We start from the raw sequence: 15,335 nt of genomic DNA, 5'->3' as shown, positions 1-15,335 counted from the left end.
CTTGAAGCAATCATTCATATTACCCAAGTATTTTACATGTATAAAATCATTAATATGTGCAATACTCTATAGGCAGGTACTATTTTAAAGACAGAAGTAAAATGACTTGTTTAAGAACAAAGTCAATAAGTGAGAGATACAGGACTTGAATTCAGAAAGCCAGACTCTAGTAACTACATTCTGATTCACTTTAATTATTCATTAGATCTTCCTGCTTATATATAATAAACACTGAGCTCAAAGTTGGGAAGCATTTCCAGGCTTTCAGTTAGAGCTTGCAAGCCAATGTCTCCTTGGGCAAGTTACTTAATACCTTTGGCTTTTCTTTTCTCACAGACAAAATGAGAAAATTGGACCAAATTCTGAAATTCTATTACTTTAGTCACCAAGGAAGCTCATTTGTCAAATTTTTAGATTCTAGACAACTTTATCAGCCCAAGTGCATGCTGGTTTCTGGCGTTATAGAGCATAAACAACACAAATAATAGTAGACGCCAGGTATACCATTGATCTTTGATTAATACTAAAAGCTCTATAATCTTTGTTGCTGTTATTAGTAATAGTGCTGATACAACTAGGGAAGTTTGGGAATTAGATATCTGATTCTTCTTGCAACTATGATCCCTCAATCACCATAAGTTTAAAATATTTTTATTTATTTTATTATTACCTTTAAGTAGTAGTACAAAGGAGTTTCAACATGTCAATTTGTGAGTACAATGTAAATTAATGAACCTATCTTCCAGATGCTGAATGGTGAAACATGGATCCACAACAAATATGGGTTCCCAATGCTCCTGGAGGAGTGTGGGCTCATTGGTATGGTGACGACACATCAACATTATCTGGCATGGAGGATAGGGTCTGGAATCAGGGACATAGGCATTTGAAGTAAAAGACTCAATTTTTTCTTTGTTGTTCCAGTCATGGGCTTGAACTCAGAGTCTGGGCACTATCTGTTTCTCTTTGTTTAAGGCTAGTGCTCTACCAATTGAACCATGGTTTCTCTTCTAGACTCCAGCTTTTTGGTGGTTATTTGGAGTTATCAGTCTCACAGACTTTCTTGCCTAGGCTAGCTTTAAACCACAATCCTTGGATCTTAGCCACCTGAGGAGCTAAGGTTACAGACATGAGCTCCCAGTGCTTGGTGAGAGCCTACAGTTTAAATGACAATTTTAGGTAGTGATAGTGCTTTGTGAACAAGTGAACAAATGTCATATTCAGGAAATCCATTCATTGTAGACACTAGTCTGATCATAGAGTAGGGATGCGGAAATCTCAGAATGTACTAGGTAGCAAAAAATTGACTATAGAGTTAGCATCAAAACTGGGATAGGCTTTCATTTAGAGTTTAGCTATTGGAGAATGGAAAGGGAAGTTTACATATTTGAGAATGAACATAAATGGAGCAAGATCTTATCACCATAGATATCAGACTTCAACGTACACCTTTTCGTTATGTCAAGAGGCAGGGATATAAATCCATAAACCATATGCTACATCTGTCTAATACATAGCTGTAGCCAGGTTACAAGAGCATAAAAATCAGTCTACCTTTTGCCAACCTTGTTCTGCAGAACTACTGTCCTGGAGGAGGCAGGTGTACAAGGGTGAGCTGGAAATCAGTCCTTACTCTTTCTAGATCAAAGCATGGCCCACCCAGCCCACATGTGGTGTCATTTCACTCCACTATGGATCTGCTGAAAAACCAGCCTCCATTAAATTAATGAGAAAGGGCATGACCCTGACCCATTTTCACACAAGGTGTTTCTGGGTGTGTCTGGATGTGCCTGCAAATCTATGGTGGTGTGTAGCGTGTAATAGGCAGGAAAAAAAGAAAAAGAAACAGAAGTTTCTCTGGCCCCCACACTGTCAACTTACTATCTTCTTCTCCCTCAATTGCAAACAAATGGCCTTCTATTCCAAAAGGCTGTGAGGATGAAGCTAACAGTGGAACACATCTTGCAAAGAAGATCTGGCTCCATGTGTCTCGCCCATATAGAATTCTGGCATCGTTTTGCTCACAAAAAGAACATTGATAAATAGTATCTGTCTAGTTGTGGTGGATTTTTACATCCGTAAATACCTTGCTTATAACAGTTTCCTTGTGTGGTTTTCCACAGCTTGCCTAGGGAAAGCAGCTGAGGCAGGAAAAGTGGGCTAGAAAGCAGTGAGGGTAAGAGGGGTAGGAATGAGGGGTTTGTTGTCCACAGAGATTATTTTCTGAATTCCAACATAATTTCCCAGTAAGTGTATCTATTTTATAAGCTTCATTTTCTGTCATTAAAATCATTACATCCAATTTTTCAAAGAGCATCCTGGGCATATTTGGGAATCATCTATAGCGTCTTCCCGTCCATTTCAGCTAATAAAGGGTTGTTAAACGGTGTGTGTGTGTGAAGGTGAAGGCATACAGTTCCTGAGGAAGAGAGGAAGAGGGTATGTGGAGAGAATTCAGTCATGAGATTCAATACAAATCCAATGAAACTAGGAAAATTTAGGGGAGGGATTGGGTTGGTAGAAATGAGGGAGAATGATGAAAGGGGAGGTATCAGCCAAGATGCATTATACTTAAAAACTGATTTGTTGAATGGCAACTTTTTTGTACAACTATTTAAAAATAACTAAAATATAATAAAAATAGATGTGGTCTCAGTCTGTGATTTTTCTGTAACATTGCCCCCTCTCTTGGGTGTTAAGCAACTCTTCAATGACTGCAAAATAAGCAATCATGTGGAAGATGGATCAAGATAGTGGACCCTGAAAGTGAACCTTCTGAAATACCTTACATGACAGGGAGTGAGAGGATGGATTACAAAAAGAGATAAGAAGATAATTAAAGTTCAGCATTTCATATTTATGTAACACAAAGGTTCATAGAACTTGGAGAACTTTGTAAATCTCTAGCCCAAGAGCTCATGATCCTGGAGTTGACAACTGAGGAAAATAGAAAGATACTAGGATTTCTGAAGCCTAGGGGCACTGGTTTTTTTTCCTTAGTTTTCTACCATTGCCCAAGGATGTAACACAAACACATGTAAATTTATTCCTAGGTCATATCTCTTGAGTCAGTAGAGTCACCTAAGGTAACCCTATATCTTCCAGAGTATATAGAAGTTATAGATAAATGGTCAACTTTCAAGATCCAGTGTTTTGTTTATAGGGGTAGGGGTCCAGTGAATAGAATAATTTCATAAATTTTTATCAGCTGACATACTATTATTGCATTTCATGATTACAGACAAAAGTGTAATTGCTCCCTTGTCTTTAAAAGTAACAAGAGGGCTAGATGTGGTAGTTCATGAACTATAATCCCAGCTCTTCAGATGTCAGAACTTGTGAAGATCATGATTTGAGGCCAACCTGGGCAAAAATGTTAGTGAGATCTCATCTCAACCAATAAGTAAGATGTGGTTCATGCCTATAATCCCAGTTATGAGGGAGGCATAAGTAAGATCATACAGTTTCAGGCCTGTACCAGAAAAAATTCAAGACTTGATCCAAAAAAAAAATAACAAAAGCCAAAAAAGGGATGGACATATGGCTCAAGTAATAAGCTCTAGTGCCTGGCTCAGGATCAATGCGTTAGAATTGTCAAAAGCCTATGGCAAGGCAAAATTAATAAATGTTTACTGGACTGAGACTTCGTCTTAGCCACAAAAAACTACTATTCTCCCAAGGGTTAGAACCAAGGAGGAGGTAAGTCAAGGGCTAGGCATTCTTGGCACCCTCAAATTTCTAAAGTACCCAACTTTAGAAGTCCACCAGGGATAGCTTCTTAAAGAGACACAAAAACAAATCCCATAAAGCCCCAAACTAATACCTAGTACTTGTTATGGAGTGCTTAGTATTTCTGAGGTACTATGTTCAGCACTGTACAGAAACCAGTCAAGGGTGAAAGAGTAAGAAATTGAAGCCTTGTAAAAGTCATAAAAGCTGTTCTCAGATAGGTAGCAAATAATCTGAACTGGGTTTTTGTGTGTGTGTGTGTGTGTGTGTGTGTGTGTGTGTGTGTGTGTGTGTGCGGGTCTTAGGGATTGAACTCAGGCCCTAAGCTTCATTTGTTCAACACTTGAGCCACAGCTCCATTTCTAGATTTTTAGGTAGTTTAGTGGTGAGAAGAGTCTCACAAAATTTCCTGTCTGGGCTGGCTTCAAACCATCATCCACAGATCTTAGCCTCCTGAGTAGCTGAGCTGGATATTTAAACCAAATTTGTGAAAGTCTGTTCTCTCAAGATTGGAATAAAATTGGAGATAGGCCACTTACACTTTAATTTTGTGAATTACCTTAGTGTTGTTACCCTAATTTTTAGTTGAATTGAACTAAATAAATGGGAAGAGGAGGGTCAAGAAAGAGTTCAAAGAAATGAGGACACTACATACCATATAATAGGGCTCTATCTATTACATTACTATTGTTGTTATCCTAATTAAATAGTGAGGAGGCAAGATGGTTGAGAATCAGTCTCAAAGAGAGGTGAAGGTACTAGGAAAAGTAGGACAGAGAATGGCACAGAAAAGAGGCAGGACTCAGGTTTGCACTCGTCAAAGAGAAACTGTGTGTGTGTGTGTGTGTGTGTGTGTGTGTGTGTGTGTGTGTGTGTGTGTGTATGTACACGTGCAAGCATGCATTCTGGGGATGGATGGTGGTGTAACATGACCATACCATTGACTAAGCATAAACTAGACCAGTGGTTGTTGATAATGGCACAGCAAGGCTCTAAAGCTCCCAGACAGCCTTACTGTCTTCCAGATTTATAGGTTCAGGCTGCATCACTCTGGCTGTTTAGTACTTCTTCATGAGAAATGTTTTTTTAGGAAATGAGTTCTTCACCTAATGACTCAGTGCTGGGTTTTATGGTATTCGCTGAGGTCGCTTCTATTTCTGTTTTAGCATGCTTCATTTCCTAGATGTTTGGCTTTTCCTTAAGAAGTGCAGTTCTAATGAATTTTTGATTCTGTTCCTCAAGCACTAACTTTCACCAAGACCTAAGGTTTGCTCTTAGTAGCTGAAACTATGGAATCGAAGAATTGCTTCTTTCTACCATGGTAATTTGTATGCTAAGAGTGAGAGCCTGGAACAGGGTAGATGTCAGATGGTGTGATTGATGGGTCTATCAGATATCATAGATAAAGGGAAAGGTTTAACCACAAGCTATTCATAACTGCCTTGGAATTAAACATACCTCCTGTCATATCAGGACTTGCCAGTGGCTAGTTATTTTTCTAAGGCCTTAGCTTGTTTAGTTGCATTGTTGGGATAGGAATAGGATCGTCCTTATAAAATTGAGGGAAAGGTTAACTAAAAACATACACATATATGCATATACATATCTGTATGCACACGTGCATATACATATGATGTATGTGTGTATCCATACTTCTACATACACACAAAAGAAGCCAAGTGAGAGTCCGAGTCCATGAGTTTAACCCAGTACTAAAACACACACACATACACACTCTCTGTCTCTGTCTCTCTCTCTTTCACACACACACACACACACACACACACACACACACACACACACACACACACCTTTTAGCTTGCCAGGCATGGTACAACACACATGTAATCCAGAATTCAGCAGAGAGAGGCAGGCGAATCATGAATTTGAAGCCATTCTAGACTGCATAGGGAAACTGTTTCAACATACCGCCCCCCCCCCCCAAAAAAAAAGCCTAAACCAGAAAACAACAAAACCCACACACATACACACACACACACACACACACACACACACACACATACACACACAGGCACACACACTTCTACCTTACAAATCAACCAACAAAAGTTGAGTGAAGTCTCTTAATACAATTATATCTATCTATCTATCTATCTATCTATCTATCTATCTATCTATCTATCTATCTATCTATCTGTCTGTCTGTCTGTCTGTCTGTCTGTCTGTCTGTCTATCTATCTATCTATCTATCTTTGTTTTTTGTCAGTGTGCACTTGAACTTGGGATCTGTGTGTTGTCAAGGCTAGTGCTCTACCATTTTGAGCCACAGTGCCATTACCAGTTTTCTGGTGATTAATAAGAGTCTCATGGATTTTGCTGCCCAGGCTGGCTTTGAAATGTGAACTGTGATCCTCAGATCCCAGCCTCCTGAGTAGTTAGTATTACAGGTGTGAGCCACTAGTGCCTGGCTTTGATTTTTTTTTTTTTAACCAGTCCTGGGGCTTGGACTCAGGACCTGAGCACTGTCCCTTGCTCAAAGCTAGCACTCTGCCACTTGAGCCACAGCGCCACTTCTGGCCATTTTCTGTATATGTGGTGCTGGGGAATTGAACCCAGGGCTTCATGTATATGAGGCAAACACTCTTGCGACTAGGACATATACCTAGCCTTGATTTTTTTTTTTAACTTTCCCTGTAATCTAGTATTTCTGAAGTCCTAAAGTTACAATTTCAGGACAGGCAGAATTTGAGCATAGCCTTGTGATTGTTATTGTTGCCTTAGTATCCACATGCCTTCATTGGAAGTTTTGACCAGATGGCATCATGCACAATTTAAGATGAAGTGGTTTTCTGTCAGCCTTAGGGTTAGAAAGGAAGGAGTGAAGAGAAAAAGGAAAAGGAAAAGGAAAAAAATAAAAAAGAAAAGAGACATATCTAACGTGTCTTCAGTGATCTTCAGTTTGTGTGTAGCGCATCTTCAGAATAATACTATTTCCCATCATGGTGCTAACCCTAGGACAGACAGTTCTTAGGTTATCTGCCACACTTGCTAAGACTCAAAGCTTTACTCAGTCAACCACTTCCTTTCCTTGGAGAGTCTACCTCCTCTTTTTCTTTATCATTTTGTTTATTTTTCTTACCTGGGAATGTAGTGGATTTGTGTGTTTTTACTGATAACCTAAAGAAAGAATGATTGTTGCTGGGTTAGCACAGCTCCTAACCATCCTAGCTTATTCATTGTTTTCTCACAAGGTGCCTTTTCTTTACTTATTCTTTTTATTTTTCTTCTCTTTTCTTGTGTGTGAGTATGTTGTGCACACCCATGTTGGGGTTTGAACTCAAGGCCTGGGCACTGTCCTTAGTTTTGTACTCAAGGCTGGCACTTTACTGCTTGAGCCACAGTCCTACTTCTGACATTTTAGTGGTTAATTAGAAAATAGAGACAAATGGATTTTTCTGCCCAGGCTGGCTTTGAGCCTTGACACTCAGATCCCAGCCTTCTGAGTAGCTAGGCTTATAGGCATACACCACTAGCACCTGGATAAGCTAGAAGATTTCTTCATCTGTAAAACTCTAATCTTCCATTATCACATACACAGGAGAAAGCCAACTGGTGGCGGTAGTTTCATCCTGAGGTGTTGGTGATCAATGGATGGGACAGATGACTAGTCCTGTTGGGAAGATCTTGGTACCCTGAAGAATTTAGGAGTTTCTTGAGAAGGGTGGCATATAAGGCACCTGTGATTTAAAGTGGAGCTGAACAGCAGGTAAGATACCAAGATTTAAGGTGTAGGCATTATACTTACAAACAAAGTTTTTGAATGGTAACCCCCTTGTACAAATACTTCAAGATAGTAAAACTATAATTTAAAATGTAACCAAACAAACAGAAAGCAACAAAATGGGCCTGGGATGTAGTTCAGTGGTACAGAATGTGCTTAGTATGCTTAGGACTCTAGCTTGAATCCCTGGTGCCAAAAACAAATACAAAACAAAATAAAACCCAAACAAAAACAATGACTATGCCAATAATAGAAAGTCTAGACCATCTCCAAACTCTGGCACTCTGCTTCAGAGGATAAAGTGGGTTCTGCTAATTAATGTGTCCTGAGCAATGCCTGGCACAAAGGAGGCATTCAGTAAATACTTGTTCAATGGAGAATGAACAAGAAGAAATTCTGATTATCTTGAAGAGCACCATAAAATTCCAAGTAGAAATATGCACACTATTTCCTATTCCCTCACATGTGAACAAATGTCATTAAGGTATTGTCCAATAAAATTCCCAATCATTTTGATGTTGAACCACCAATATTGCTTGGATGCTTTTATCCATACATTTCTTCTGGAAGCTAAAGTTTTGTTTCCTGGGGACTTCTCATGGTTCTTTAGTTTATGGTTCCAAGCAAAACAATTTTCACCCTGCGGCAAACATCCATGAGATTTGTACCCTATTGATGTCAAAATACCGCTAGAATAATTCTCATCTTTAGACCAATGCTTTGCTGGTGAAAATTCTCATTGGCCCAGTGAGTCCCAGCAGTTAAGAGGCAGGTATCAATTTGGTTCTTACCAAGGGAGAAAGAGAAGGAAAGAGATTTACCCAAGAAAACTATAGTAGTAATGGCATTAACTCTCCAAAGGTGTTTGAATATGCCTTCCAAATCTGGATTCGGTTTCTGTGAATGTTAGTGAGTCTTTGTGTGCTTTTCTTTTAAGCACTTAAAAGTTAGTATAGACAGGGCCCAAAGGCAGCATATGGAAACTTTGGGAGCATACCAGAAGACAAACCAACCCTTAGAGTGCATGTTGAAACAGTAAGCCTTAAAACAAGTTGTCAAACGTGAGGTGCTCACAAAGCTTTGAAAGCTACACCAACAAAATGAAAACATGGTTGCGTTAAAAGGCAACACCTTCTGCTCTTGCCATTTTAAGCTAATATAAAAGAACATTGGAAATTGGGAATTATGGGCTGCTAGTAGGCATGGATTTTGTTAGTGTCTAATAAAATGGGCATTCTGTACTGTGCTTTTTAAAGAGAAGACTCTGTGACCTTTAAGATGTTTTTCTGAACTTTCTCTTTTTCAAATTAGGATTCTGAAGCTTCTTTAATGGTTCTTGCTGGCTCTAAGAACCATCACAGGTCTGAGCAAAGAGATTGAGGATACAGCAGGGGGTGGAGGCAGGGGAGGGAAGAAACCAAGTATTGTTCCTGGAATCATGAACACTCCCCCCCCCCACACCCCGTTTATCTATTCTGTACCACTCAGCTGTTCTCTGTTGCACAGAAATAAAAGTTTAGTTTAAAAAGTATGTTAGAACAAAGCTGCAGAAATTGCCTGGAATTTCCTTCATTTTCAGCCATCTGGCTTTCATTGCTTACTTCGTTCCCCTCCTCCACGTACATTTACCAAATCTTTTCAACACACACTGGCCAAGCTATCAAATGCTTATAATTAATAACAGTCATACACTTTTTTTTTTAAAAAAAAGGTAGTGCTGTCTGTTTTTTCTTGGGCTGCTTGTGTCATTTCTATTATAAACTAGGGAGATAAGTGAACTTAATTATTAAGATTTAGTTCAATGAAAACAAAATTTAATCAAATTTAAATCTTGAAGTTTTAAACAAAATTGTGCTTTCTTTTAAATTACAAGCCCTTTGTATCACAACAAGAAAGAAAAAGAAGTGAAAGGAGAAGACAAGACTTTTTTTGAGTGATTAGTATAATCTTGAGTGATTATTGTAATCTTATTATAAAGATGAGGAAAATGAATATCCAAAAGGTTCCTCAGGGTTAGACAGCTAAAAGTGACAGGGCAGGATTTGACCAAAGGTCTAAATCTATCTGCCAATACTTTTGCTTCGAAGGCCTTAGTGATGAGAAATATGCAATAAAATCTCACTGATAGAAACTTTCTTATAGTTCTACATATGTTCATAAATGAGTATAAATTCATGGACAAAGTCTGGCAGTGTATGTAGCAAATTATCAGTGGTGGTTGGTTATAACTTTGAGGAGGAAGAGACTGGTGAAAGGGAAGTAAGTAATATACTTTACTGATTACTACTGCTGGGCTTGAGTTTTAAAGAATAGGACTCTTCATGTGTTACTATATAACTAAAACACTTAGAGAATTTTTTTAAAAATTGCTAACAGGAGACTGACTTCTTTCCTAATGATGGACCTTAACTCCTTTCTGGATATTTTTCCTTCCATAAGCCAGTTTAACTTACCACTAGAGGTTTGGCAGGTGATGTGACTTCTAGACCCAATGACTTAATGGCAAAGGCATAAACTGAGGTTTCTTTCCTGCAACAGTGGCTTCTTCGAATGAACATTCTTACTAGTGGCACCCAAACAAAGATGCTCCTAATTTCTTTTGGCCAATTTGAGGCCAGGTTACAAAGGGATCAGCATCTGTCCCCCACACACTGCTTTTCAACCCTCCTGACAATCAAACTCCTCCCTGGGTAGTGTTAGCAATTTGTTCAATCTCCTCCCATGCTACCAATTTGTCCTTCTCCTCTCCATCAAAGCTTGCCCTTGTACCCTTACTTTGGAGATACTTCATTGTACATGGCTGATAACACAAAAGATTGTAAATCTGAAAGCAACTTATACTTTATCTTGGTGTTTAAAGCCTTCAGCTAAAAGAAAAGAGTCCAATAATGGAACTTTCCACATTATCTGGAAGATGACAGAGAAGAGGTATAGAGGATGGAGGAGAGATAGCATTGAGATCTGGTAGCTCTCACTAATAATAGGGCCTAAATTCTGCTACTTAGAAATATGGCCTGTCTTTCATTTACCTTTATTAAATAAATATTGAATAAGCTCCTCTTTTATGTTAACTCCTAGATACTAAAGATACAGAGAGAAAGATTGAGACATGAAGCTGATAGCAAAGACTCTAAAATTCAATCTTCCTCATTAGAGACATACAATGTTTCTATGCCATTATTGGGGTTTGAACTCAGAACTCTGTTCTCCTCACTTGGCTTTTTCACTCAAGATCGATGCCCTATCAATTCTAGTATTTTGTTGAACTGTAGATAAGTCTCTCATGGACTTTACTGCCGAGGCTGGCTTCAAACCATGATCCTCAGATCTCAGTATTCTGAGGTGCTAGGATTATAGATGTGTGTCATCAGTGTTTGGAAAGAACTATTTTTTAATGTGCCCTCCAAATGTGAGGATTCCACAAATGCACACACATGTATATACACATTCAAGCTACAAAAAATCAGAACTATCACAGCACACACATGTATACACATATTCAAGTTACAAAAAATCAGAACTATCACAGCCTGAGAACAGAACCTTCCTGCCATGAATGGCCCATCATGAGAATATAGCTGCCAAACTTGGTACAGGTCAGGCATGTGCTTCTAATACAAGCACTGCTTCACACAAAATGTAAGGAGGAACCAAATTTAGTCTTAGAGACTTTCCCCAAAGGCATAACTTCTTGCCCTATAGGCATTTGGTATGTTGTATGTTACTGGGTAATCTGATCATGAAGATGAAGGAAAATCAGCTTCCAAGCTAGTAATCAGTAGGACTAAAACTGCCAGGCAAAGCGTGGTGCCTTGGGCCACCTCTCCAGAAACCACAATCAAGATGTGCAACATTTCTGTATGGCCTGCAGAAATGTTGTGCCTTTCTTTTTAATGTTTTATTAGGTTACATTAGTTATACAGAGTGGGAGATTTCCTATCAGCAAAGACTTAAAAGGCCCCAAGTCTATATATAGAACGTGGGGACCAATCAAAAGATGGAAACAGTCCCAAGTAGAAAATAGGCACGTGCAAAACAGTAAGTGCTGTGCCTCTACCAATCATATTTCCCCTTTTTATGTACTTTTTTCAAGGAGAGGAGAAGGAATTCTTTTTTCCTGATATGAGACAATATTTCACAGACAAATATATTTCACAAAATATTTCACAGGCAAGACACTGCTATACATGTCTCACTTTTAAGATGAAAATCAACTTTGGTATTTGGACATAGGGTCGAGAGAGTGAGCCATATCAAGCCAAAGTACTCTGGCCCCTCTTATTGTCTAAATTAGCACCATTCTACTAAGGATGGCCAATCCAAGAAGCCCATGACTGTAAGAGCAATTCCTGTCAATCCAATAGTTGGCTGGTGGGAAATCAAACCAACAACAGTCCTTGTCTATGTGTCAATAAAAAGATCCTAGTGTAAATTAGGCTTATCTAATTTAACCATAGATAGTACTTTTGAGGATGAAAAATAACAGTTTATGGTCACACTCCTTCTACTGCTTAAAGGAGATAACAGGTTTCCCAGCCACAGATCTTTGCAGTAATCTGGTGGGCCCAGGTGCAGAATCTTTGGCATTGCTTCAGTTCATCACGGCATCTGGAGGTTACTATAACACTGGAATGTGACTAGCAAGACCCTTGCTGCTTTCAAGGGATAGAAAAAGTCAGAAAGAATGACTATTAGCTCTCTGTTGTTTCTATCTACACAGTAATGAAGAATCCTGGAAGATTTGACCAGGGCATGGTGTCCTCTTTTCTTCTTGTAGGATCATTTTATTTTGCAGATGGAGATACAAGAGCTGTCACTTTGTTTAAGACTGTACAGGGGTAGGATGATTAGCTAGGCCTCCTGACATCCTAGCTAAAGGCCCTATAGACTAGACTGTCCATGATGAATCTGTTCTGCTTCTTAGATGGACTTTGGCCAAATACAGGAGTTTGCACTTGGTTACTAGGTTCACTCAATTGGAGAGCTGACATATGGGGCCAGGTGTAGCAAGGGGAGAAAATCAGGCTCCATACGATTGTAGGCATTGAACCTGAAGTTTGCTTGGTCCAGACCTTGACTCTGCTTTAGTGTTTACTTCTTGTGGGTCATATAATGCTCTGGCTGGCTGATATTCTGTTTGTCTGAGAGCATGTGGCACCAGTGGCCCTATTCACTTCCATATTTGACAGGGAAAGCTCAGGCCCAGTTCAGATCAATATACCAAATAACTCTGGTAGCCAGCACAAGTATTACCATGGCACTGTGTCTCTATCTGAATAGACAAGGCCCATACAATGGCTCTATTCTAATTTATAAAGAAAAGAATCTAGCTGTCTGAGAAAGAAGACATACAACTCACCAGCTTGACCAATGAACTATTGTTATTGCCCCAAAGCAATATGCTGCTTCTTTTATGACATCCTTTGCAAAAGAAGAGAAATAACATTCAGAAACTGGCATTCCTTTCATATCTAGGATATGACCTTATCCAATAACATTCTTCATCCCATCAGTGATGTGAAAATTCTATTTGGGGTTCCTTAAACATCTCCCTTCTAAACCCAAGTCATAGATGAAGTTTGCTCAAAAAGAAAGTATCTAAAAAGCAAATTTCTTGATACACCATAAAATTATGTGGACTGAAGCAGTGATTGGATTGATTAACTAAGACTCAAGGTTGGGCAATAATGAGACCCAGGCAGGGCTGAACAATGAAATGCTCTAATTGATTTTACGCATGTGGAATGGTACACATACACCCCCAGAGCATGCTATAATGAATCTGCATGCTGTGTGCATACAGATTTCACAGCAGGTCAATTATACCACCCAGGTGCTTCAGTTCCTTAGACCCTGTAATTTTGCAAGCCACTTCATTTCTGTGGTGTGAGGGCTTGGGGCACAGGCTAAAGGGTGGCAGAGACCGTGAAGTCTGTGGTCAGCTTATTTTCTCTTTAGGGAAAAGCAGTAGTATGACACGTGCACATACCAGCCATGCCATAAGCTTGGTGCAGTACATACACCCTTCTGGACTCTGTGTATGACCATTGACTGGGCTGGAATTCCAAGGCCCTGGTTTCAATTAAATTTAAGTGGATTTGACTAGGAGTTTGAACTGATGCTAATTGGTTTTCAAAACATTGGGTAACAATAAGCGTTCCGGTCTTGCCCATAGAGAGATGCACCCGTTCTGCATATACTCCTGCCTGGCAGGGCAGGCAACACATCTCTTACCTTGCTGGGCAGGGGTCCAAATTGCAAGATTTCAGGAGCTGTGGGGGCCGGCGGCTGGTCACGCACAGGTTCTCATCAGCAAGCTCCCGGGTCTGTTTGTTCAGGCAGCTCACCACAGCCTCCTGGACACCTGTGTACAAATCACACTGTCAGGCCAGAGTGCAAAGTGGGCATGTGTGGGGGTGATGAAGTGTAGACAAGGCAGTTGGTGGGAGGTCTCTGTAATCAGTAGGACTCTTACTACAAGTGAGAGGTTGTAGCTTAAAGCCCAAGACTGCCAATCTTGTCACACATCACCTGATCTAGGGCTGGGATTGCAGCTCAATGATTAAGCAGTTGCTTAGCATGTACAAGGCCCTGGATTTAATCTCGGGTAGCACAAAGAAAAAAACCACATCACTCATTACAAAAACAAAGGGACTCATAAGTGCATAGCTTCTATAGGCATAGACCTTGAAGAGCACAACTCCCCACCAGAGATAGGCTGCTCCCAACATTGTTGAAATGCTTAAAAATGCCACCAAGCTATAAAGCCACTGATGCTGAAATGTGGAAATTTAACACAGAAGGAACTTAGGGTGACAGACCACCAAAAAAGGCAAAGGAACAACAACAAAAAAATCCAAGTGCCCACGATTTTCATATCATATATTGTAATGTAATATATGTTTATGTGTGTGTGTGTGTGTGTGTGTGTGTGTGTGTGTATGTTCAGGAAATAAGTGTTTGCTTTGGAAGGGAAGCTCAAGGCCATGTTTTAATATCCAACATGCTGTAAACTGCTGTGCTCGTGGGCCATGAATCCAGGACTCCAGCTTTGACTGGCTTTCTTTTTAATCTGATCAGTTTCTTCAGTATATTTAGGGTCATTTGGGATATTGAAGCAAAGTAAATAAGATATATAGTACCTACACACATTAAGAGAAGTGTTCTAAGAGACACATGCACATCCAACTTTGACACTAGTACAACAGGATTTCAATCAACCACTGGCATAGGTTTACTTGGCAGGTCTTTCAAGGTGGCCTGTAGGATATCTTGTGGAGACTTTCATGGAGCAGGGAAACACAAATGGGTGATACATTAACCAGACTTGTGGGGGAGGAGGGTTGTTCTCTGGGTTTGAACTCAGGACCTGGCCTAGGTGCTGTCCCTGAGTGTTTGTGCTCAAGACTAGTGCTTTACTACTTTGAGCTGCAGCTCCATTTCCAGCCTTTTGGTATTTAATGGAAATAAGAGTCTCACGGACTTTCTGGCCTGGGCTGGCTTTGTACCATGATCCTCAGATCTCAGTCTCCTGAGTATCAAGGATTACAGGGGTGAGATACCAGTGTTTGGCTGACCAGACATGAAAAATCTATCTTTAAGTAGTTGTATAAATGGGTTTCAATTCAACATCCTTATGAGTATAATGCATCTTGGTCAATGTCATCCCTTTCATCACTCCCTCCCCCATTTCTCCCACCCCACCCATCCTTTTTATTTTCCTGGTTCCATTTTCATATGTGTACATTGACCAGACTTCGTGTCCTGCTGCTATGGTCACAAGAGCATCCTTAATACTAACAGAGTGTCTGTCATCAGCCATACTAAATGCTTGCCATGCACATTCATTCCTCTCAACAATTCC

General features: G+C 39.8%; 1 protein-coding gene across 4 annotated transcripts in view; it reads right to left on the bottom strand.

The window, feature by feature from the left end:
• The window catches only part of Adamtsl1 (ADAMTS like 1), a 361,048-nt gene that overhangs the window by 127,940 nt on the left and 217,773 nt on the right, over window positions 1–15,335 (bottom strand). For all 4 annotated transcript variants that reach the window (XM_048355943.1, XM_048356028.1, XM_048356104.1 and 1 more), the window contains one exon: window positions 13,706–13,835. In XM_048355943.1, coding sequence (XP_048211900.1) covers window positions 13,706–13,835 — 130 coding nt within the window. The remainder of the gene's footprint in view (window positions 1–13,705; window positions 13,836–15,335) is intronic.

The sequence above is a fragment of the Perognathus longimembris genome, chromosome 1, assembly GCF_023159225.1.
Source record: "Perognathus longimembris pacificus isolate PPM17 chromosome 1, ASM2315922v1, whole genome shotgun sequence".
NCBI classification, from domain to species: domain Eukaryota; kingdom Metazoa; phylum Chordata; class Mammalia; order Rodentia; family Heteromyidae; genus Perognathus; species Perognathus longimembris.
This window is presented reverse-complemented; position numbering and strand designations above follow the sequence as displayed.